Raw genomic sequence first — 25,065 nt, 5'->3', positions numbered from 1 at the left:
GTTCTAAATATGTTCAGGTATGTTTTTTTGCCCTGACTGTGGTCTGTCTTGGTGAATGTTCTATATGGACTTGAGAAGAATGTTTATCCTCCTATTGTTAGATGAAGTAGTCTACAAATGTCTATTAGTTCCAAATGATCAGTGGTCTTATTTAGTTCAATTGTATACTTTCCAACTTTCTGCCTATTGCGTCTGTCTGAAGGAAGTGTGTTGAAGTCTTTAGCGATAATAGTAGATTAATTTTCTTGCAGTTTTATCAGTTTTTGCCTCACATATTTGGATACTTTGTTGTTGGATGCATACCTGTTAAGAAATGTTCAGTCTTCCTTGAGAATCACTCCTTTTTATGCTATGCCCCTCTTTATACCTTATAATTTTTCTTGATCTAAAGTCTGCATTGTTTGAAATGAATACAGCTACTCCAGCTTTCTTTTGATTATTGTTAGTATGACATACCTGTTTCTATCCATTAATTTTTAATCTATATGTGTCTTTATATTTAAAGTTGGTTTCTTGTAGACAATATACAATTGAGTCTTGTTTTTTAATACACTCTTGACTGTCTATATCTTGTAATTAACATATTTGTACCACTTATATTTAAAGTTATTATTGATATAGCTGGATTAGTATCTACCATATTTGTTACAGTTTTCTATTCATTGTCTTTCTTATTTGCTTCTTTTTTGTCTCCCACTCTTTTTCTTCCTTCTCTGGGTTTAACTGAGTACTTTGTATGATTTCTCTTCTGTTAGCATATCAATTATATTCTTTTAAAAACTTTTTTTTAGTGGTTGCCCTTATATTTTTAATATACATTCATGTTATTCAGATCCTCTCTCAAATAACACTATGCTACTACACAAGTAGTGCCAGTACCTTATGACAAAGTAATATTCTTAATTACTGTCTCTAATCCTCATTAATATTATTATCATTCATTTCACTTTTTCATAAGCTATAATTACTGGATACATTGTTTATATTATTTTGAACTTTACCTGTTAGGCCAAGAAAGATTAAGTCAAATACAAAGTTTTATTTACCATCATTAATTCCTCCTCTAATGCTCTTTCTTTCTTCATATAGATCTGAGTTTTTGACCTCAACTTTCTTGTGAAGAACTTCTTTTAATATCTTTTGCAAGACAGGTCTACCGTTGACAGAGTTCCTCCATATTTCTGTATCTTAGTCTTTATTTCTCCTTCACTTTTAAAAGATAATTTTACTGCGTACAGAATTCAGGCTGGTCTTCTTTACTTTGAATACTTTAAATATTTCACTCCATTCTCTTCTTGTTTGCGTGGTTTCTGAAAGATGAGTATGATGTAATTCTTATCCTTCTCCAACTTTGGCAAGATCGTTTTTGTTTTTGGTTTTGTTTTCCTTCTGACTTCTATCAAGATGTTTGTCTTTGATTTTGTTTAGTTGAATATGTTATACCTAAGTGTGGATTGTTTTGGTGTATAACCTGCTTGGTGTTTTCTGAGCTTACTGGATCTGTGCTGTCATGTTTATCATTGGTTTGGGGAAATTCTCAATCATTATTATTTCAGATATTTCTGCTATTCCTTTTTTTTTTCTTCTGATATTCCCCTTACATGTATGTTACACCTTTTGTTATTATGTTACAGTTCTTGGATATTCTGTCTTTTTCTTTCTTTTTCCTCTTTTCTTTTCAAAATTTCTATTGACATTTCTTCAGACTCACTGATTATTTCCTCAACTGTGTCCAGTTCATAGATGAGCTTATTAAGGGAATTCTTCATTTATGTTATGGTGTTTTTGATTTCTAGAATTTCCTTTTGGTTCTTAAAGCTTCTATCTCTCTGCTTACCTAATTTATCTCCTTTTTTATGTTGTCCATTTATCCGTTACAGTCCATAGCATATTAATCATACTTGTTTAATATTCCCAGTCTGATAATTCCAACATCTCTGCCATATCTGAGCCTGGTTCTGATACTTGGTATGCTATGTCTCTTCAAACTGTGTTTTTGGTTTGTTTGTTTTTTTTTTTTTTTTTTTTTTGGTCTTTTGTCTTTAGTATGTCTTACAATTTTTGTTGTAAGCTTTACACGATGTAATGATAAAAAGAACTGAAGTGAATAAGCATATCCTGTGAGGTTTTGTTTAGCTGCTAGAATTTAGCCTGTGTTTATGTTTGCTGTAACCATATGTGTCAGAGGCTACAGTTATCTCTGATTACCTTGTTTTTATTTCCTCTGTTGTCTTCGGTTTTCCCTAGAGACTTCTTAAATATTATCTAAGAAGCACCGTTCTTTTAGTTGCATTCCGCTGTTACTATTCAGGAGGACTATTGATGTTGTGGTAATTTGTGGGGGGATGGGTAACATTCTATAATCCTATCATTATGTCTTTTAGTGAGTCTCTGCCGCTGGCCAGTGACCTTCACAAGTACTTCTCAGTATGATTTCGGTTTTTCCCCTTAGACAGGAAGGCAGTCCAGGTATGGAGTTGGGTATTTTCATTTTCCTAGTTCAGTTAAGTTCTAGTAAAATCCCATCACATTAGGATCTGGTAAAATAGTTTCTCTTAATGGTAGGCTTCACTAAGAAGAATGAAATGTGTTGTGCATATTTTTTAAAGAGCTACTTTTCCTCTTTTGCCCTCTCAGAAGCACAGAAACATGAGTAAATTTTTCTCACATCTTCACCATGAGAACTTGATAGGGCTCCTGGAAGTAAAATTCACAAAAGTGTGGGAGTCCCCATAGGAGCAGGCCCCCTGAGAATTTTTAACTCTCAAACCTGTCCATACTGAACCTCTAGCAATTCATCAATTGCAGATTAGGTTTTCCTAAACTTGTACTGGTTCCCAAGGAATTTTCTGCTCCTGGGCTCCTGCTCTAATAAGTTTTGATTTTCTGTATATGCCTGTCTATTTCTTCAGTTTGGGGACAGTAGTTCAATGACCTCAGTTCTCTGATAGATCTAAGAGGAGTTGATTTTTGGTTTATTACACCTTTTTTCTTGTTGTGTGGGTAGAAGAGATGACTTCCAAGCTTCTTACATGACTGACTGGAATGCAAGGAAATTTTTGAGGCATCAAAGACGTTTGTTGTACAAAGTTTTCATCTCTTGAAAACTGGGTAACATAATCATGTTTTAATTAATGAACTTTATTTTTCTTTTAAAGGGGTAAAAAGTAAGAACTTTTGGAACATTAACTTTTTTCATATTTTTTTTTCTCAAATAGATCCTAAATGTCCAGGAGATGTTGATTTTCATTATAGTGACTGGGACATTAAGACAATTACCAGCTCCTTGAAATTCTACCTCAGGTATGCCTGATATGATTTGGAACTTTGTTTTTCACACTTGATGAAATTTGTCTGGGTGGATATTGGAGCTTATGTGGTCATAGTTTCTGGAGGTTGGATAGGAATGCTAAAGAAAAAAAGAGTGAAAAGGATTTCTGTCAAAACAAAGAATGTGCATTAGAAAACATTTAATCTGGGAATTTACGCAAGTGAAGGATCAAAATAATAGGATTGTTATTGAAAAATTGCTTTTTCTTAGGGAAATGATTATTTTAAAACTCATACCCTTAAAATAATGGAAGTTTGCCCATTGTGCATAGATGTAATGCTGTCACAATGTGCTCACTAGTAATATCAGGATTTATGACAATTCAAGGTTGTTAACATGTTTGGTGAATAATAACTATTTTGAAACGTTAAATTGCATTTACACAAACAATACATGTGTTTGTATGTTTATATGCCATATTCCATGCTTTAATCCATGTAATAGAAATAAAAAAAAAAGAAAGTACAACCATAAAAATGTTAAAACTGAATGAATTGACAGAAGTAGGAAAACAAAATTTACCTTATCAGCAAAATATGGGGATGTGCGATGGTAATGAATATATCATTTAGTTAATTGGCATAAATTTATATTATGTAAAAGTATTTGGGACATATACATTTAAACTCATTCATTTCTTACTATTCTTTATGTGCAATATTATTTACCATACCTTATTAAATAAATGTCTTTTTTTTCAATTATTGTACTCTTCAGATATTAAGATAGATACTTGAATATCACTAATCCAAAATAAATTGGGTCTCAGATATTGCTGTTAAATGACTTCCTGCTGTAGTATAATCTTAGAACTTTATATAAACATGGATACTTTTTCCAGGAGTATTTCTCCTGCATCTGCAAAAGAAGAAAGGTACTGTTGTCCGAAGGTTTATTCAGTGCTAAGCAGTGTTCTAGTTGCTTACATGGGCAATGTCATTTTTTTACATAATCTTATAAGGTAGGTAGTACCATACTATTTTATAGATGAGAAAATTGAAAGGCATCCCCTTCCCCATTTAGTACTATCCATGCTCACAGCTCATATTACTTGAACCTAAGTATCTATGACTTGTAGGCCACTTATATTGGAGCATCTTTTTCCTCTATTTCCTACCCCCAGGGGTTATGGCCTCCTTGGAGTTACTTGGGTAATTTTAGTGACGATAGAGAGCAATCTACTATGTATGTTTTTAGAATACTGATGATGATAATAGTGAGAGTAAATGATTCTGTCTTTAGCCTTCTTCAAAGGAGTCAAGTTTTTTCAAAGATTTATATAGGTTAAATACATCCACACATTATATGTTTCCCAGCTCATCCCATAATAACCAGTGTGGCCCTTTTGAAAGATCGGAGGGTCTTTCCATAATTTGGCTATTGTTGAGAGTGCTGCTATGAACATTGGGGTACAAGTGCCCCTATGCATCAGTACTTCTGTATCCCTTGGATAAATTCCTAGCAGTGCTATTGCTGGGTCATAACTGATGAATGGATAAAGAAATTGTGGTTTATATACACAATGGAATACTACGTGGCAATGAGAAAAAATGAAATATGGCCTTTTGTAGCAACGTGGATGGAACTGGAGAGTGTGATGCTAAGTGAAATAAGCCATACAGAGAAAGACAGATACCGTATGGTTTCACTCTTATGTGGATCCTGAGAAATTTAACAGGAACCCATGGGGGAGGGGAAGGAAAAAAAAAAAAGAGGTTAGAGTGGGAGAGAGCCAAAGCATAAGAGACTGTTAAAAACTGAGAACAAACTGAGGGTTGATGGGAGGTGGGAGGGAGGAGAGGGTGGGTGATGGGTATTGAGGAGGGCACCTTTTGGGATGAGCACTGGGTGTTGTATGGAAACCAATTTGACAATAAATTTCATATAAAAACAAAAAACAAAACAAAACAAAACAAAACAAAACAAAACAAAACAAAAAACAAAAAGAAAGATCAGAGGGTCAGGCCTTAAAGCCTGAATGAGCAATACCCCTAGTAAGAGATTTTTCCTTAAGACTTATGTATGGGCCTTTAATATGCACAAGCCAATCAACACCCATTAAGTTTCTCAAATACATTAATATTTTCCAAGAGGGCCTCTTCCATCTGTGTTATAGGTACCTAACTCAACCCTTATCTCTAACATTTTCAGAAAAGTACTCCAAAAACTATCCTCTCTCTCTTATATTTTTAATGTCTCTTTTTCGACTTGCTGTTTCTTCTCAGCATATAAATATGGTACCATAAAGCACATCTCTTTGACTTTGTGTCTTTTTTCATTTATTCATTTTACCATTTACTGGATCAGTAAAAATTTCCTGTATAGCTAGTCTATGTCTAGCATGGTGCTAAGCAGGAGGCATACAATTGTGAATGGATGTGATCTCTGAATTTAAAAAGGTTATAATCCAGTGAGGGGCAGAAAAAAAAACAGGCAATCATACAAATATAACAAACTATAATAAGTACTCTGAAGGGAAGGCACAAAGTGGTATGAAGACTTACAACAGGAAGACCTGTTATATTCTGGTTGTCCGTTTGAACTGAGGTTTAAATTATAATTTGGAGTCAACTGGGAGGAGGCAGTTGCAGACAAAGAGAACTGCATGTGCAAAGGCCTTGAAGCAAAAGAGGGGATGACCCCTTCAAGAAACTACATGTACTAGTATAGGTGGAGTACTGAGTGTAGAGAGGGAGGGAGAGATGTGTAGGAGCCAGACATTGCAAGGCTGTATGGGACATTTTAAGAATTGGAGTATGGATTTATTTTAAACAGAATGGGAATAAATTGAGAGATTTTAAACAAGTTACATGATGAGGTTTAAATTTTGAAAAAAAAATATATAGAGATCAGATTATAGGGAATCAAAATATGTTGAGGTAGAAACCAATTAGCAGGCTATTGCTGTGGTCCATGAAAAAGATGATGCTTCTTCTTGAAGTAGGGAATAGGAATATCAATTTGTAGAAATAAGCATAATAAAGAAATTTGGGGAGGAAATTTAGATATGAGAATGGGGGAGAGGGAGATAAAAGAATGATTTCCATGTTTCTGACCCATACAACCAAATGGTGGTCATACATTCAGTGATTTGAGAAACACAAGAAAAAGACTAAATGTAAGGGAGATGGCAAGTTGGGTTTTAGATATTTCAAATTTGGGTGTCTTTGAAAAAATCAGAACAAGGTATTAAGCAAGGCATTGCATATATGGGAATAAACTCAGAGAAGAGTTCTGAGCTTGAGCTAAAAATTGTGAATCATTGACAATATAGATGACAATTGGAGGCAGGATCTTGGATGAGATTGCCTAATAAGAGAGATACTTCATGTCTTCCTATTCAAGCTTCAGTATATAATGTAATATACACTCAGTGTCTCTACTTCTTAACCTCCTAGTTTACCCTTTAACCCATTGCAGTCTCCCTCCCACCAACTCTGCTCCACTGAAGCTGCTCTTGCCAAGGTCACTAGTGACTCCTTCAATGCTAAACACAATGGACAATTGTCAGTCTTTACCTTACTTGGTTTCTTTGTAGCATTTGAAGGTGTTACCAAGCCCTCCTTGAAACATTATCTTCTTTTGGATTCTGCTGTATCTCTTGCTTTTGGCTTTCCTCACACCTTTTCAACCATTTTAGCAGTTCCCTTTATGGACTTTCTACCTGATATATTCCAGGACTCTCCCCTCTTTTTGCTATACTGGAGGGAGGGAAAATTCAAATATCCACAGGGGCCAGGATGTGAAGATGAATGAAGCAGACTCCTTTCATATTAAACACATTACATATTGAACCTGTATTTGCATAGTGATACCTTTGTTTGTGTATAATAAGCAATATTATTTACTTCCACAAATAACCATATAGGCCCAATATAGCCAACTCGTTCAGTTTTTCAGTAGTGTTAGAAAATAATGGATTTTATGTGAAATATCTCAAATTTTTTATATTCTGATGACTGGTTCAATTCCATTTCTTTTTTATACACTATTCTGGACAAATAATAAATTAAAGTCCTCATGTAGCTATTGGCTGTGACTTGGTCATCTCTCCTTGAGCAGTGGTATCTGTTCTCATGGTTTTAGTCACTCACCTAGGTTTGTGATTTCCACTTCTCAAAATTAGAAGGAACTCCTTCCATCTGCCTAATAGACATCTCCCTTTGGCTATCCTAAAAGTCCCTCTAGCTTAGATCTCCACCTCCTTCTGAATAAATTTCTATTCTATCCAGTCTTCCAAACCAGATGACTTTCTCCCTCACCAGTATACCCAATGATTGAAGAAGTTCTGTCTTTAATGTCTTTTAAATAATTCTCATCATTTCTTTCTATCCCTGATGCCACTAATTTTGTTTAGGCCTTTATTAACTCTCAACTGGATTACTACAAGAATCACAGTGGAAGTATAACAGTGATTAAGAGCATAGACTCAGGACAGACTGACTAGTTTTGCCATTTACTAGGCATGTGTAGTCTTGGATAAATTAAACTTCTCTGAACCTCAGTTTCCTCATGTATGAAATGGAGATAATAACAATATGCACCTTACAGAGTTGGTATGAGGATTAAATTAGTAAATATATGCACATCGCTTACAACAATGAAGACTTTACTATTATTATTATAAGTGAATTACTTCTTCTGAGCCACCCACCACCTACCTTTATTTTATCATCACACTGGTCATTTTACATTGAAAGTTTTGTATATGACACTCTTCTCAACTAGACTATTAGCTCCTTGGAGGTTTGGGGTCTCTCTTACTCATCGCTGGATCCCCAACATCTGGCACAATGCTAGGTACCCATAGGTGCTCAGTCATTTTTTTTTTTTTACCAAATAAAGAAATCTATTGGGCCTCAATTTTCTCCTCCATTAAACTGGGACTGGAATAACTGCTCCATCTCACAGGATCATGGGAAGGATCAGATGGTAGGACAGATATGAAGCACTTTGAAAACTAAAGAACTATCCAACTGCAAGAACTTTATAGCAGAATTCAGAGTGGGTCTACTTTGGAATTTTTCAGAACTGGTTTGAAACTCCTTTCACTTTTGAGAACTAATTGGAGTCCTTACTAGACTAATTTGCCTATACTTTTGCAGGTTTTTCATTGAATTACTAGTAACTAGGATTCCTCTGACAAAGTTTCAGGTGAAGAGAGAAATGTATATGGTCACACTAAGCTATGGGGCTCAGAAACTTAAGCCTTGCTGCCCACAAAACTGAGAATCCAAGGCCTGGCTATTCCCTCCCCAAAGGAACTTACAGTGTTCCTTTATTTCAGGAATCTTTCTGAACCTGTCATGACCTACAGACTTCACAAAGAGCTGGTCTCTGCTGCCAGTAAGTATTTATGTTACTAGTTAATTGTGTTGTCTTGCCTTCTTAATAATGTTCATAGCAATAAACCTAGAAGACTGCTTGAGGGAAAGTGAGGGGAGAAAACAAAAATACATCCACAGATTGTGTCCACTGCTAAATGAGAGTCTTCCTACTTGTTGTCTAACTCAAATGTTCTATTATTTTTCATAAATCAATGTAAATTGAGTAGTTTGGACAAAACTGGCTAATATGAGGAATGTAACAGGTATGAGGGCTTTATTGACTATGCCTCTTCTATCAGAACAAGAGCATTGGCTTATGTTACTAGGAGACAACAAAATTGTTCCCTTACAGTTGCTGTTTTAGCTTTTTTTCATCACTTTGCCTTTTCAAATGCTTTTCAATTGTGCTGTGAATTAATACTCCTAATCTGTTAGTGCTAGCATCACATTTTGTAGATGATAAACCTGAGGGTTAAGGTGAAACATTGCATGGGAAATGAGACATAAAGAATCACCCTAAAATGTTTGGCAGCTGAATAAGTATTAAAAATTTTGGCTGAGGCCACTGTATGTATGAGCATCTGTCCCTATCTCTATATGACCTTTCTCTTGCTTGGTACCCTCTGTGGTGTGCAGGAAAAAGATTCATAGGACTCGTCCTAATAATGAATTTTTGTGAAGGCAAGGTACCTTTGATCTTTACTCTGAGATGTCTCAGTGATTTTCACATGAACCCGGAGAAAGAGCATATCCCCATCACCATAAGATGTGTGGGCAAGGGTTTCCAGTGGAAGTTTACATGCAGAACTTTGGGAACAACCTGCTGTACCTAGAACTCACACTTCCTCAGAGATAGTCTTATGTTCTCATCTTTCTGTTCTGTCGTCTACTTCAACTTTATAGGCCTATTTCTTTGTTTTTATCTCTCTTTTTGCCTTTTGGTCTCTTTGTCTTTTAGTCTTTTGCTCTCCATCTCAGTCTTTTTTCTTGGTCTCTCTTTACCATTATTTCATAGTGCCTATTTATCTCTGTGTCTCTTTTTGTCTCTTTGTGTCTCTAATTGTCTTTGTGTGCATGTGTGTGTGTGTGTGAGAGAGAGAGAGATTGAGAGAGAGAGAGAGAGAGATTGAGAGAGAGAGAGAGAGTTCACTTGATACAGTTGCCCAAAAGGCAAAACTGTCTTTCTCTGTTCTATCTCAGAGTCTGACAACCTGGATTACCGGCTGGGAGCTATTCATTCCTTGGTATATAAGCTACCTGAAAAGAACCGAGAGATGCTGGAACTTATTATAAGACACTTGGTCAAGTAAGTAACTTCTGGATTTTCAGGAGGAGTTGCTATTAAAGGACTGGTCCATAGGGTAGTACCTCAGAGGAACTGTTTATCAACTCATTAAGTTCCAGCCACCAGCTGTTTCATCCTGGAAGGCTGAGTGCTCTATGAAGATGATTTTATCTTGAACCTTGTATATATCCTCTCAGGCTCATCATGCATCTCAGTTAAGAGGTAACATGAGGTAAATTGGACTGAACATAGACTTTGCAGTCAGATAAACTTGGTTTCAAATACCAGCTATACCACTTACTTAGTTGTACGATCTTAGATAAACCTCTTACCCTCTGTTTAGTCATCTCTAAAAAGAGAATAGTACTGCCCACCATGCAGGACTGTTCTGTGGATTTGAATGAACACAGGTAAAGTGCATGGCACATAGAAGATTCTCAAGAAATGGGAGTTATTATTAGGATTGTGGTCAACTCGTTGCTTGAGTATGGCAAGCAGGAAAGACAAGTATTTGAAAGAGTAGGCCCGGTGATGAGCTCCAAGATAGTGGGTTTAAGTGGCATGGGGTGGTGGTGCCTTTTGGCCAGAGAGCTTAATGATTGGAATAAAAGTAAGTTGACGTGCCTTGTAAAAGTACAGCAAGTAGCTCTTGTGAAGCAGTATGGTGCAGCAGAAAGCACTCTGTCTAGGGGTCAACAAACCTGTGTTCTGGTATCAGTTCTGCTCCTAGCTTCCTTTTTTAAAGTTTGTTTATTTATTTCGAGAGAGACAGAGAGTGTAAGCGTGAGTTGGAGAGAGTCAGAGAGAGAGAGGGAGAGAGAGAATCCCAAGCAGGCTCCACACTGTCAGCTCAGAGCCCAACACAGGGCTTAATCTCATGAACTAACCCATGAGATCTTGACCTGAGCCAGCTCAAGAGTCTGTTGCCTAACTGACTGAACCACACAGGTGCTCCGTTTTGCTACTGGCTTTCTTGATGATCATGAGCAGGTCACTCTCAAGGCTCCTCCTGATATTTTTAAAAGTACAGAAATGAGACAACAAGCTTAGAAAAATCATGATGCATTTTAAGAGTGTCTATTAAAAAATAAAGCTATCATCAAAGTTACAAAAGTACAGTAATTATACATTTTAACCTCATTTGAAGAGGATCTCAAATACCTAAACTTGAAGCCCCTAGTAAAGTTGAGGCTCCAGGCTAAATGATCCTCTTGGTCTCCCCCTATGATAAATTCTGCATCACTGAATCTCAGGTTTCCCTAATGACATAATGAGATCCCACCAAGATTCAATGGAGCTCTGACAGTCTATATATTTTTATACTTCTATAACAAATGAGCATTAAATACACTAAGGAAGATAAATAGGCAGAATTAACAAGAGGATGCCTTTTACATTTATTGCCAATGTTTCCAATTTGGGCTAATACAGAACATTAAGAGCAGTTTCTTCCCAAATAGTTGTTTGTGATAATCTCAGTAAAAGTACAACAATCAATACATAAATCATTTGCATATTAATTTGAAGCTGCCCTGGGGGAAAGAGAAATTGAGTTCAAGTTCCACACTGACACTAATTTTGTTTGAACTAAAGAAAGTCCCTCCCACTCTCTGGACATCAGTTTATTCATCTCTAATATGAGAGGACTGAACTAGCTAATCTTAAGGGATTATTACTGCTCTGACATTCTAAGAGTCTTGTATGTTTTGGGAGGCAGGGACTCAGTTGAGAATTATCCTACCAGCAGTTAGTGAGAAACATCTGCTACCATGCACTCAAAGGCTGACTGCTGCCTTATTTCAAGAATTTTGGTACTTCAAAACTCTAGAACAAAAGGAACAAGAGACACAAACACACAAGGAAGAGAAATAGAAAGACAAATACACTTAGATATATGAAAAACTGCTCAAGTTCACTCATATAAGAAAAATACGAATTAAACCTACACTGAGGTGCTATTTATTGGGAAAAACCTAAGGCATGACTGTATTCTCTGTTGATGAGACATTGGGGCAAATGGATACTGTACTACATTGCTGGTGTTAATGCAATATGTACGACAGGAGGAGAATTTGACAATATCTAACAAATGTGTATATTCACTTACCCAGTGCCAAGCAATTCTACTTTTAGACATTTACTCTGAGGACACACCTCCCCAAGTACCAAATAGCATATGTAGAAAGTTCATCATCTCAGCATAATTTTTTAATAACAAATGGTTAGAAACACAAAAGTGTCCAACACTAGGGGACTAGTTGAGTAGATAATGGTCTATTCAAATAATGTAGCATTCTACAACCTAAAAATAATTAAGAAAATATCTGTGAACTTCTTTTGTAGTGATTTCCAAGATGCATTACAAATTTGAGGTTATATGTCAGACAACAACAGCAACAAAACCCAAAGTTTAAAACATTATATTAGTATGATAACTTTTATGTAAAAAGAAAATGAGGGAAATAAGAATATATAAGAATATTGGGACACCTGGCTGGCTCAGTGAGTTAAGTGCCTGACTCTTGATTTTGGCTCAGGTAATGATATCATGGTTCCCGAGATTAAGCAACCCAATTGAGCTCTGAGCTGATAGTGTGGCACCTGCTTGAGATTCTCTCTCTCTCTCTCTCTCTCTCTCTCTCTCTCTCTTTCTCTCTGCCTCTCCCCGTCTCATGCACTCACATACTCTCTATCTCAAAATAAATAAATAAACATTAAAAAAAAGAATATGTAAAAATATTAAACACATATTTTCTTCTGTCAAATTAAACACACAGTAAGATAAATAAAAAACTAATGATTCAAGGAGTGACCAAGATGGTGGAACAGCATGAAAGATTTTTTTGTGTCTCTCATCAATGAAATGCAACCATATCAACATTAAACCATCTTGTACACCTGGAAAACTGATTTGAGGATTAGCACGATAATCTGCACAACCTGAACCATAGAACTCAGCAGGTACAGGGTGTTGAGAGGTGAACTGAGAGAGAGAGAAGCCATGAAAGGCAGGGAGCTGTTTTGCTTATGGAGAGAGGATGGAGACAGGGGGAGAGTATCGGAAAAGCAACCCACCCCCCAAAAGCAGCTGGAGAGAAAGGAAGAGTGGAAACAGCCACAAGGGATGGAAATCAAAAAAGGGAGAAAGGAGAAAGGAGAGGGTTTAAATTCCATTAAGACTATAAACAGGGGGAGTGAAGAGTCTGAAACTCTCTAGCTCAATACCTGGTGGTGCACTGGTAGGAAGCACAAGTCCCCAGCAGCAGAGATCAAGGTCCAAGGGGTCCTTGGGCCACATAGGGAGAGGTGGTTCCCCTGCTAGGATAACATTTGTTAGAGGCTGTGCCACCTCCCGACAGGCAAAAGTCCCAAAAGACCCTGAAGAACAACCATAGTCACTGGTGTTGGAACAAGGATGCTAAGGGTGAAGACTGGTGCCAGATGTGTGTTGATTTGCCATAATCCCTGAAATGCTGCTTCTACATGATCACTTAAGTCCTTAACCTTCAAGGGAAGACAGATCAGGTTTGCAACAGACCTATCCACAGGAACTTGGCAGGCCAGAAAGGAGTGGCAGGATATATTCAATGTGCTGGATCAGAAAAATATGCAGCCAAGAATTCCTTATGCTGCAAGGCTGTCATTCAAAATAGAATGAGAGAAAAAACTTTTCCCAGACAAACAAAAACTAAAGGGGTTTGTGACCACTAAACCATCCCTGCAAGAAATTTTAAGGGGGACTCTGTGAGGCGAGAAAAGATGAAAAAACAAAACCAAAAAGACCAAAAGTAACAAAGACTGGAAAGAACCAGAGAACACCACCAGAAACTCCCAACTCTACAGGCAACATAATGGCAATAAATTCATATCTTTTGATACTAACTCTAAACCTCAGTGGACTAAATGTTCCAATCAATAGACATCGGGTAACCGAATGCATAAGAAAACAAGATGCATCTATATGCTGTTTACAAGAGACCCATTTTAGGTGTAAAGACACCTTCAGATCGAAAATAAGGGGATGGAGAACTATCTGTCATGCTAATGGTCACCAAAAGAAAGCCAAAGTAGTGATACTTATATCAGACAATCTAGATTTTAAAATAAAGACTAGAACAAGAGATGAAGAAGGGCATTATATAATAATTAAGGGGTCTATTTACCAAGAAGGTCTAACAATTGTAAACATTTATGCTCCAAACATGGAGCTCTCAAATATGTAAATCAGTTAATCACAAACATACAGAAACTCATTGATAATAATGACATAATAGTAGGGGACTTAAACATCCCACTAACAACAATGGACAGATCATCTAAACAGAAAATCAACAAGGAAACAGTGTCTTTGAATGACACACTGGACCAGATGGACTTACCAGATATATACAGAACATTTCATCCTACAGCAGTGGAATACACATTCTTCTCCAGTGCACATGGAACACTCTCCAAATAGAACAATTAATGTGACAAAAATCAGCCCTCAACAAGTACAAAAAGATCAAGATTGTACCATGTATATTTTGAGACCACAATGCTGTGAAACTCAAAGTCAGCCACAAGAAAAATTTTGGAAAGATAACAAATACTTGGAGACAAAAGAACATCCTACTAAAGAATGAATGGGCTAACCATGAAGTTAAAAAGTAAATGAAAAAGTACATGGAAACCAATGAAAATGATAACACCACAGCCCAAAACCTCTGGGATGCAGCACAGGGGGCCATAAGAGGGAAGTATATAGCAATCCAGGCCTTCCTGAAAAAGGAAGAAATGTCTCAGATACATAACCTAACCTTACACCTTAAAGAGCTGAAAAAGAACAGCAGATAAAACCCAAAACCAGCAGAAGACAGGAAATATAAAGATTAGAGAATAAATCCAAGCTACTGAAACAAACAAACAAACAAACAAAAACAAAAAACAATAGAACAGATCAATGAAACTAGGAGCTGGTTCTTTGAAAGAATTAACAAAGTTGATAAACCCCTAGCCAGTTTGATCCAAAAGGAAAAGGAAAAGATCCAAATCAATAAACTCAAGAATGAAGGAGAAGAGATCACAACCAACACAAGAGAAATACAAACAATAATAAGATAATATTATGAGCAATTATACACCAATGAAATGGGCAAGCTGGAAGAAATGGACAAATTCTTAGAAACATATAAACTACCAAAACTGAAACAGGAAGAAATACAAAATTTCGTCAGACCCATTACCAGTAAAGAAGTCGAATTAGTAATCAAAAATCTCCCAAAAAACAAGAGTTCAGGGCCAGATGGCTTTCCAGGGGAATTCTACCAAACATATAAAGAAGAATTAACATCTATCCTTTTGAAGCCATTCCAAAAATAGAGCTGGAAGGGAAACTTCCAAACCCTTTCTATGCAGCCAGCATTACCTTGATTCCAAAATCAAACAGAGACCCCACTAAAAAGGAGAACTATAGACCAATTTCCCTGATAAACATGGATGCAAAAGTTCTCAACAAAATAGCAGCCAACCAGATCCAACAATACATTTAAAAAAATTATTCACCACAAGCTACTGGGATTTATACCTGGGATCCAGAGCTGGTTCAACATCCACAAAACAATCAATGAGTTAAATCACATCTATTAAAGAAACAAGAAGAACCACATGATCCTCTCAATAGATGTAGAGAAAGCATTTGACAAAATACATCATCCTTTCTTGATAAAAGCCCTCAAGAAACTAGGGATAGAAGGAGCATACCCTGAGGTCATAAAAGCCATATATGAACGTCCCAACGCTAATATCATCCTCAGTGGGGAAAAACTGAGAGCTTTCCCCCTAAGGTCAGGAACAAGACAGGGATTTTCACTCTCGCCACTGTTATTCAACCATAGCATTGGAAGTCTTAGCCTCTGCAATCAGACAACACAGAGAAATAAAAGGCATCCACATCGTTCAGAAGGAGGTCAAACGTTCACTCTTTGCAGATGACATGATACTCTACATGGAAAACCCAACAGATTCCACCAAAAAACAGCTAGAACTGATTCATGAATTCAGCAAAGTCACAAGATATAAAATCAATGTACAGAAATCCGTTGCATTCCTATACACCAATAATGAAGCAACAGAAAGAGAAATCAAGGAATAGGTTCCATTTACAATTGCACACTAAAAAACATAAAATACCTAGGAATAAACCTAACCAAATAGGTGAAAGACCAATACACTGAAAACTATAGAAAGCTTATGAAAGAAATTGAAGAAGACACAAAAAATATGGAAAAATATTCCATGCTCCTGGATTGAAAGAACAAATATTGTTAAAATGTCTATGCTACCCAAACCACTCTGTATATTCAATTCAATCCCTAACAAAATAACACCAGCATTCTTTACAGAACTAAAACAAACAATCCTAAAATTTGTACAGAACCAGAAAAGACCCTGAATAGACAAAGCAATCTTGCAAAAGAAAACCAAAGCTGGAGGCATCACAATCCTGGACTTCAAGATGTATTACAAAGCTGTAATCATCAAGATACTTTGGTACTGGTGCAAAAATAGACACTCATATCATTGGAACAGAATAGAGAACCCAGAAATGGACCCACAATCATATGGCTGACTGATCTTTGCAAAACAGGAAAGAATATCAATGGAATGGAAATAAACAACAATGGAGTAAAAACAGTCTCTTCACAAATGGTGCTGGGAAAACTGGAGAGGGACATGCAGAAAAATGAACTTAGACCACTTTATTACACCATACACAAAAATAAACTCAAAATGGATGAAAGACCTAAATATAAGACAGGAAGCCATCAAAATCCTACAGGAGAAAGCAGGCAAAAACTCTTTGACCTTGGCTGCAGCAACTTCTTACTCAACACATCTCTGGAGGCAAGGGAATCCAAAGCAAAAATGAGCTAGTGGGACCTCATCAAAATAAAAAGCTTTTGCACAGTGAAGGAAACAATCAGCAAAACTAAAAGTCACCTGATGGAATGGGAGAAGATATCTGCAAATGACATATCAGATAAAGGTCTAGTATCCAAAATCTGTAAAGAACTTACAAAACTCAACACCCAAAAAAACAATTAATCCAGTGAAGAAATGGGTAGAAGACATGAATAGATACTTCTCCAAAGAAGATATCCAGATGGCTAACAGACACATTAAAAAATGCTTAACATCACTCATTATCAGGAAAATAGAAATCAAACCACAATGAGATACCACCTCACACCTGTCAGAATGGCTAACATTAACAACTCAGGCAACAACAAATGTTGAAAAGGATGTGGAGAAAGAGGACCTCTTTTGCACTGTTGGTGGGAATGCAAACTGGTGTGGTCACTCTGGAAAACAGTATGGAGGTTCCTCAAAAAATTGAAAATAGAACTACCTTACGACCCAGCAATTGCACTACTAGGTATTTATCCAAGGGATACAGGTGTGCTCTTTCGAAGAGGCACATATACCCCAATGTTTATAGCAGCACTATTGACAATAACCAAAGTATGGAAAGGGCCCTAATGTCCATCAGTGGAATAATGGATAAAGATATGGTATATGTGTATATATATATATATATATATATATATATATATATATATATGTGTGTGTGTGTGTGTGTGTGTGTGTGTGTGTATACACACACACACACACACACACTGGAGTGTTACTTGGCAATCAAAAATAATGAAATCTGGTAATTTGCAACTACGTGGATAGGAAGTAGAGGCTATTATGGTAAGCAAAGTTAGTGAGTCAGAGAAAGACAAATATCATACGACTTCACTCATATGAGGACTTTAAGACACAGAACAGATGAGCACAAGGGAAGGGAAGCAAAAATAATATAAAAACAGGGAGGGGGACAAATCATAAGAGATTCAAATATGGAGAACAAACAGAGGGTTTCTGGAGGGGTTGTGGGAGGGGGGATGGGCTAAATGGGTAAGGGGCATTAAGGAATCTACTCCTAATATCATTGTTGCACTATATGCTAACTTGGATGAAAATTTAAAAATTAATTAAGTAAGTAATTAATTAGAAAAAAAAACGAATGACTCAGAAAGTTAAACATAGAGTTACCATATGACCCAGAAATTCCACTCTTATATATATACTTACCATATGACCCAGAAATTCCACTGATATATATACTGAAGAGAAATGAAAACATATACACAAATATCCAAAGTACTATTATTCATAGGTGCCCAAAGGTGGAAACAACCCAGAGACCATCGACTGATAAATGAAAAAAATTAAATGTAGCATAAACATACAATGGGGTATTATTCAGAGATAAAAAGAAATGAAGCACTGATACATGCTACAACAAATATGAACTTTGAAAATATTATGCTAAGTGAAAGAAGCCAGATACAAAAAGCCACATATTATATCATTCCATTTATATAAAATGTGAACAGACAAGTCTATAAAGACGGAAAGTAGATTAGTGGTTGCCTAGGGCTGGCATGTGGAGACATGGGAGGAAATGGGGAGTGACTACTATGGGGTTTCTTTTTGGAGTAGTGAAAATGATCTGAAATTAGAGTGTGATGATGGTTACACAACTCTGTGAATATACTAATATAAAACAACAATAAAGGGTTAATTGTATGGAATGTGAAATATATTTTAATAAAGGTATTATTAAAACAAGCACAGTAAAGAAACTATCAACAAAACAAAAAGGCAACCTAGTGAATGGGAGAACATATTAATCTGATATGGATTTAATATCCGAAATTTATAAAGAAGTCATACAGCTCAACACTAACAATCCTCAATCTGATTGAAAAATGGGCAGTAGGCCTGAATAGACATTTTTCCAAAGAACACATACATATGGCCAACAGACACATGAAAAGATGCTGAATATCACTTTTACCATCAGGGAGATACAAGTCAAAACCCTAATGAAATACCATCTCACACTTCTCAGAATGTTTAGTATCAAAAAGACAAGAAATAACAAATGTTGGTGAAGATGTGGAAAGAAAATAACTTTCATGCATTATTGGTGGATATGTAAATTGGTGCATCCACTGTGGAAAACATTATGGAGGTTCCTTGAAAAAGTAAAAATACAATTATCATATGATTCAGTAACTCCACTACTGTGGATTTAACCAAGCAATATGAAAATACTGATTCAAAAAGATACATGCAGCCCCATGTTTATTGCAGCATTATTTACAATAGTCAAGGTATGGGAGCAACCCAAAGGGCTATCCATAAATGAATAGATAAAAAAAGATATGAGATATATAAATATGTGGAATATAAATATATGTATATGTGGAATACATGTATATATGGAATACATGTATGTATAGATAGATATAGATATAGCTATATAGATATAGATATTTATATATGATGGATATGTGTGTGTGTAATGGAATATTACTCAGCCCTAAAAATGAAATCCTGCCATTTGAAACAACATGGATGAACCTACAGGGTATTATGCTAAGTGAAATAAATCAATCAGAGAAAGCCAAATTCTACATGATTTCACTCATGTGGAATCTAAAAAACAAAAAAAAACCCTCTTAAATATAGAGAACAAACTGGTGTTTGTCAGAGGGAAGGTGGGAGGGAGATGAATGAAGGGCATTAAGAGGTACAACTGTCCAAAAGAAAAAAAAGAATGAAAATGATTACTACAGGGTGGTGAATACAGTAGAAGGGATATAGATGAAAGCTACATTCCTCTAAGCCCATCTCCTTGAATGCTTTTTACTTTTGAGCCATATTAATGTTTTACATACCTAAAAAGTAAAATTGAGTCAAGAATTACAAACCCTAAAGTTGATGATAAAAAGGCAAATGAATCTAAGTCTATCAAATTGATAAAACAAAGACAAGTTATTTCACCTAACTTATAAACACGATCCTCTGACTTATCCTTAATGAGATATATTCTGAAAACAGGACAAGCTACAAAAAAAGTAGTAAACATCACTCAGGTTTACTAACACTATTAATAATATAAATAAATTTGAAACCATTTTGTGTTTATGTATTGTCATAGACTCTGGATCTAAAGTTCTCTCTTGTCCAGCAAGAGAGTGGACACAGGATTAAAATGCAAGAGATGGCTAATGTCTGGCAAAAGACAGTAGCCCTGAATAAGGGTCCTTGCTGCATATTTATTAAGATCAGAAGGCTTACAGACGTGATTGGGCATGCACAAAGAGACAATGAATCTGTGAACATTAACTCATGGGCATGAGGGAAGGGGTTTTGATGATATATGGTGTTAGGGGTTTGTGTCAATATAAACCAAAATCCTGGCACCAGCCAGATGGGTGTTAACAGACAGGAGGCCCCATGTCTGTTTATCTTAGCCAGCCTAGGGGATATGACAGAGCCTTCAACCTCAGGGTTAACAAGGCACCTTTCTTTTGCTATTTAGCTCCACTCTGGGCATCTTCACCTGCAGAGGTCTATAGCCCTATTTACCTATTTACCTAATTTGGTCCTTCCTTCCTGTGAAAGCAGCTTTCTGGTATAGTACTAAATTGGGGGGCATTTTCACCCTGAATACCTATTCTTGTTTACCTCATGTACCTTTGTAATGGGGCCTTTGCCCCACCCTCTCTATCCTGGTGGCCCTGGCCCTACCCTCCTTATACTTATTTACTTAGTCTTGTTTACTCAAACTTGGATGTGAGCATCCTATGGCTTTGTAAATCTTTTTGCCTTAACACATCAGTAGAGGCTAAGGGTATTTCTAAAGTTATTCCCCGCAATGTATATCACAAGGATAAAGCAAAAATTAAGTAATATTATCAGAAGACAAAATTTATGGTGTAAGAAAAAGAGATGATATAAAATTTAAGATAAAAAGCCTACAATAGTTAAGTTGAATTAATGCCATATGAGCTAATGATTTAAAAAACAAAACAACAAAAGCTTCTATTCACTGAACCAGTCTTGAAGTGCTTCTACTCTAAAAAAGCAGTGAACACACATAATGCCCAGATCCTTGTTTCTACAGTATCTTCACTTTTCAAAACTACCAAGGCTTCTTAGAGAAATGGTTGATTCCAGGTCTTAAGCAAGGGAAATACAAGGTAAGCCTTGGAAAATTTTACCTTTGTAAGCAAAGAAGACCTCAAGTACTAATATGGTCATGTCACAAGGGCACAGGAACCTGCTTGAAAAGGCTGACACTGATTAAATCTAGAGTCAAAATAAAAATCAAAAACAATAAATACTGTATTGAATATAACACTTTGAATAAATAAAAATTTATGGGAGATAGGTAGACTAAGGAAAGCCCTTCATTGCACAAGAATGCCAGCTAATAAATGTTAGGAGGAATAATAGAATTAGACAAACCAGTAGTTTGTAATCTCAATGTCCTGTTTCAGGCATACATCAATACTATTGAATAAAAGATTGTTCACAAAAAAATATTCAAATAATTTCAATGTTTCATCCACAGATTGCTTACTAATTATAAGTGAAAAAATATATCTTACAATGAAGCTATCTGACAAACACCACCTTAATTAACTGATCAAAGTTAGCATCACTAAGAATGGTACAAACTGACTTTATGTGCCTCCTGATAGGATACAAAAAGAAGTGCACAATGTAACCTAAGTAATTTTGCCACAAATATTTAACCTCAATCAAATTAGACCTTTGCAGTTTATAGAAAATATAGGGTATAGAAAAATACAGACTTCAGGACATTCTATAAGAAACTAGTTTGGAGTTTTTAAAAAGTCAAAATCCTGGGAAACAGAGATAGGGGTACTGTTTTACATTAAGAAACAAAAGAGAAATAAATGCAGTGTGTGAACTATGGACCTAGATTTGTAAAAGCCTGACTATAAAATGATTTTTTTGCAATACATTTCAGAAAATTTGAATATGAACTAATTATTGTATGATATTGTAAATTTTCTTAGGTATGAAAATATTTTGTGATATCGCAGAACAACGTGCTTTTTCTGTTTGTTTTCTAACTTTTTATTTAAATTTCACTTAGTTAACATATAGTGTAACTATTTCTACTAACTAGTAGAATTTTGTAATTCATCACTTAGATACAACACCAGATGCTCATCACAAGTGCCTTCCTTAATCTTCATCACCCATTTAACTCATCCTTCCACCCGCCTCCCCTACACCGACCCTCTGTAGTCACAGGCTGTTCTTTTGGTTTGCCTCTTTTTTTCCAGCCATGTTTATCTGTTTCATTTCTTAAATTCCACATATGAATGAAATCATATGGTGTTTTTTTCTCTGACTGACTTATTTCACTTAGCATAAAATACTCTAGCTCCAACCACTTCATTGCAAACGGCAAGGTTTCATTCTTTTTGATGGCTGAGTAATATTCCATTGTATGTATATGTGTGTGTGTGTGTGTGTGTGTGTCTGTGTGTGTGTGTGTGTGTGTGATTTCATCTGTAAAATGAGGACAGCGATAAAGGGCTAGTTTAAAGTATCCCTTCCAATAAAAAGCTTCTGCACAGCAAAGGAAACAACCAACAAAACTAAAAGGCAACCAACGGAATGGGAAAAGATATTTGCAAATGACATATCAGACAAAGGGCTAGTATCCAAAATCTATAAAGAGCTCACCAAACTCCACACCTGAAAAACAAATAACCCAGTGAAGAAATGGGCAGAAAACATGAATAGACACTTCTCTAAAGAAGACATCCGGATGGCCAACAGGCACATGAAAAGATGCTCAACATCGCTCTTCATCAGGGAAATATAAATCAAAACCACACTCAGATATCACCTCACGCCAGTCAGAGTGGCCAAAATGAACAAATCAGGAGACTATAGATTCTGGAGAGGATGTGGAGAAACGTGAATCCTCTTGCACTGTTGGTGGGAATGCAAATTGGTGCAGCCACTCTGGAAAACAGTGTGGAGGTTCCTCAGAAAATTAAAAATAGACCTACCCTATGACCCAGCACTAGCACTGCTAGGAATTTACCCAAGGGATACAAGAGTGCTGATGCATAGGGGCACTTGTACCCCAGTGTTTATAGCAGCACTGTCAACCATAGCCAAATTATGGAAAGAGCCTAAATGTCCATCAACTGATGAATGGATAAAAAAATTGTGGTTTATATACACAATGGAGTACTACGTGGCAATGAGAATGAAATATGGCCCTTTGTAGCAATGTGGATGGAACTGGAGAGTTTTATGCTAAGTGAAATAAGCCATACAGAGAAAGACAGATACCATATGGTTTCACTCCTATGTGGATCCTGAGAAACTTAACAGAAACCCTTGGGGGAGGGGAAGAAAAAAAAAAAGAGGTCAGAGTGGAAGAGAGCCAAAGCATAAAAGACTCTTAAAAACTGAAAACAAAGTGAGGGTTGATAGGGGATGGGAGGGGGGAGGGTGGGTGATGGGTATTGAGGAGGGCACCTTTTGGGATGAGCACTGGGTGTTGTATGGAAACCAATTTGACAATAAACTTCATATATTGGAAAAAAAAAAGTATCCCTTCCAGCCCTTAGAGTTTTTTGCTTTCAAACTAGGGGTGGGGAAAATGCTAGATTCCTGGCTGGCGAAGCTGGTATACATTTATCTATGTGCTTTATTGTTTTTTATATGTGCTTTATACATGCTGTACTTCTTGCCTGGAATGCTGTCTTGCTTTTCTCCTGTCTTTCCAAATACTTTCTAACTATAGCTGCCCACCCTCCTTCTCTTAACTCCTACAGTGCTACTAAGTTAGATGTGTCTCACTTTGGCCCCTAATTATATACTAACTTTTATTCTTTGCTACTTGCTTCTTTTGTAGTATTTTATTCTCATATATATTTTGGACTCTCCTTTTTTTCCTTACTATTTAGTTTCTCTTACCCCCTATATCACCTAACACAGTCTTGGTTGGTTACAAGGGGTCTTGGAGAAAGTCTTATTAATCATTTTCTTTCTCTTTTGGCAGTGTATGTGAGCACAGCAAAGATAATCTTATGACCCCCTCTAACATGGGGGTGATCTTTGGGCCCACTCTGATGAGAGCTCAGGAGGACACTGTTGCTGCCATGATGAACATCAAATTCCAGAACATCGTGGTGGAAATCCTAATTGAGCACTTTGTCAAGGTATGCATTCCCTGTTCTCACCATCACTTCTCCAAGCATGTGACACTTTCCCCTAGGCACCTTTTAGAGTTGTGTCTCCCTCCCTGGCTCAAATTGATAATGGAAGGAAATTCCATTTTGACACAATGGCATTTAATAACATTTCTCACACTGTGAAATTCATTCATTTAGAAAATATTGCTCAATTCTATAATTATTATTAGGCACCAGGCTAGACGATATGAAGAAGAAAAAACAAAAACTATTCATGCCTGTATGGAGCTAACAGTGTAATATGGTGATAGCCATATAAACAAATGAAAATGATAGATATAAAAGTGGTGCATGTACAATGAAACCATAAATAAAGCAATACTAATACTTATTTAAACCTTATTTCATTTCAAAAAATTTAGGGTTGTATATTTTATATGGCATGTAAAATATGAAGTACTGTACATAATAATTAGGTCAAATGGAAAAGGAGAAATAAGGATAGACAGAAAATGTACCCAGGAATGAGGCTAGACAAGAAATATTTATTGACAAGTCCTGTACACTTGTTACAGATGGCCCATCATCAACCTCTAAGCTTTCTAGCAGCCAGTACCATCCTAGAAAGACATAATTCGATAAAAACTTTTTGCAGGGGAGGGGGCTAATAATATAACCCAGATAGCATCCACAGTTCAAATCCAAGCTCTGCCACTTACGAGCTGTATTTGGTGGGATACAGGTAGGCCTCTAAGACTCCACATACAAACACAATGGCTCCAACGAAAGAGACACTTATTATTTGATTGTGGAATAGTCCAGTGAAGTGTTTCAGGGCTGGTATGGTGATTTGACATGAGCAGGAACTCAGGTTCCTTCTTTCTTTCTTATTGTTCTGCCATCTCTAAGGTGCTGCTTCATCTGCATGGCCAAATACCTTCTGTGTTATATCATTTGAAAAGGTTGAAAGAAAGTCAGGTGAAGTATTCAAACCTTTCCATTAAGCCCATGACCTGGAAGCCCCATATACCACTTTTATTTACC

General features: G+C 36.3%; 1 protein-coding gene across 8 annotated transcripts in view; it reads left to right on the top strand.

The window, feature by feature from the left end:
* The window catches only part of OPHN1 (oligophrenin 1), a 573,279-nt gene that overhangs the window by 401,763 nt on the left and 146,451 nt on the right, over nucleotides 1-25,065 (top strand). For all 8 annotated transcript variants that reach the window (XR_008290128.1, XM_053202415.1, XM_053202413.1 and 5 more), the window contains 4 exons: nucleotides 3,219-3,303; nucleotides 8,619-8,677; nucleotides 9,859-9,964; nucleotides 23,889-24,048. Coding sequence is in view for 7 of the 8 variants with exons in the window: in XM_053202415.1 (XP_053058390.1) it covers nucleotides 3,219-3,303; nucleotides 8,619-8,677; nucleotides 9,859-9,964; nucleotides 23,889-24,048 (410 nt within the window). In the remaining variant the exon portion in view is untranslated. The remainder of the gene's footprint in view (nucleotides 1-3,218; nucleotides 3,304-8,618; nucleotides 8,678-9,858; nucleotides 9,965-23,888; nucleotides 24,049-25,065) is intronic.

This window comes from Acinonyx jubatus, chromosome X (genome assembly GCF_027475565.1).
Source record: "Acinonyx jubatus isolate Ajub_Pintada_27869175 chromosome X, VMU_Ajub_asm_v1.0, whole genome shotgun sequence".
NCBI classification, from domain to species: domain Eukaryota; kingdom Metazoa; phylum Chordata; class Mammalia; order Carnivora; family Felidae; genus Acinonyx; species Acinonyx jubatus.
This window is presented reverse-complemented; position numbering and strand designations above follow the sequence as displayed.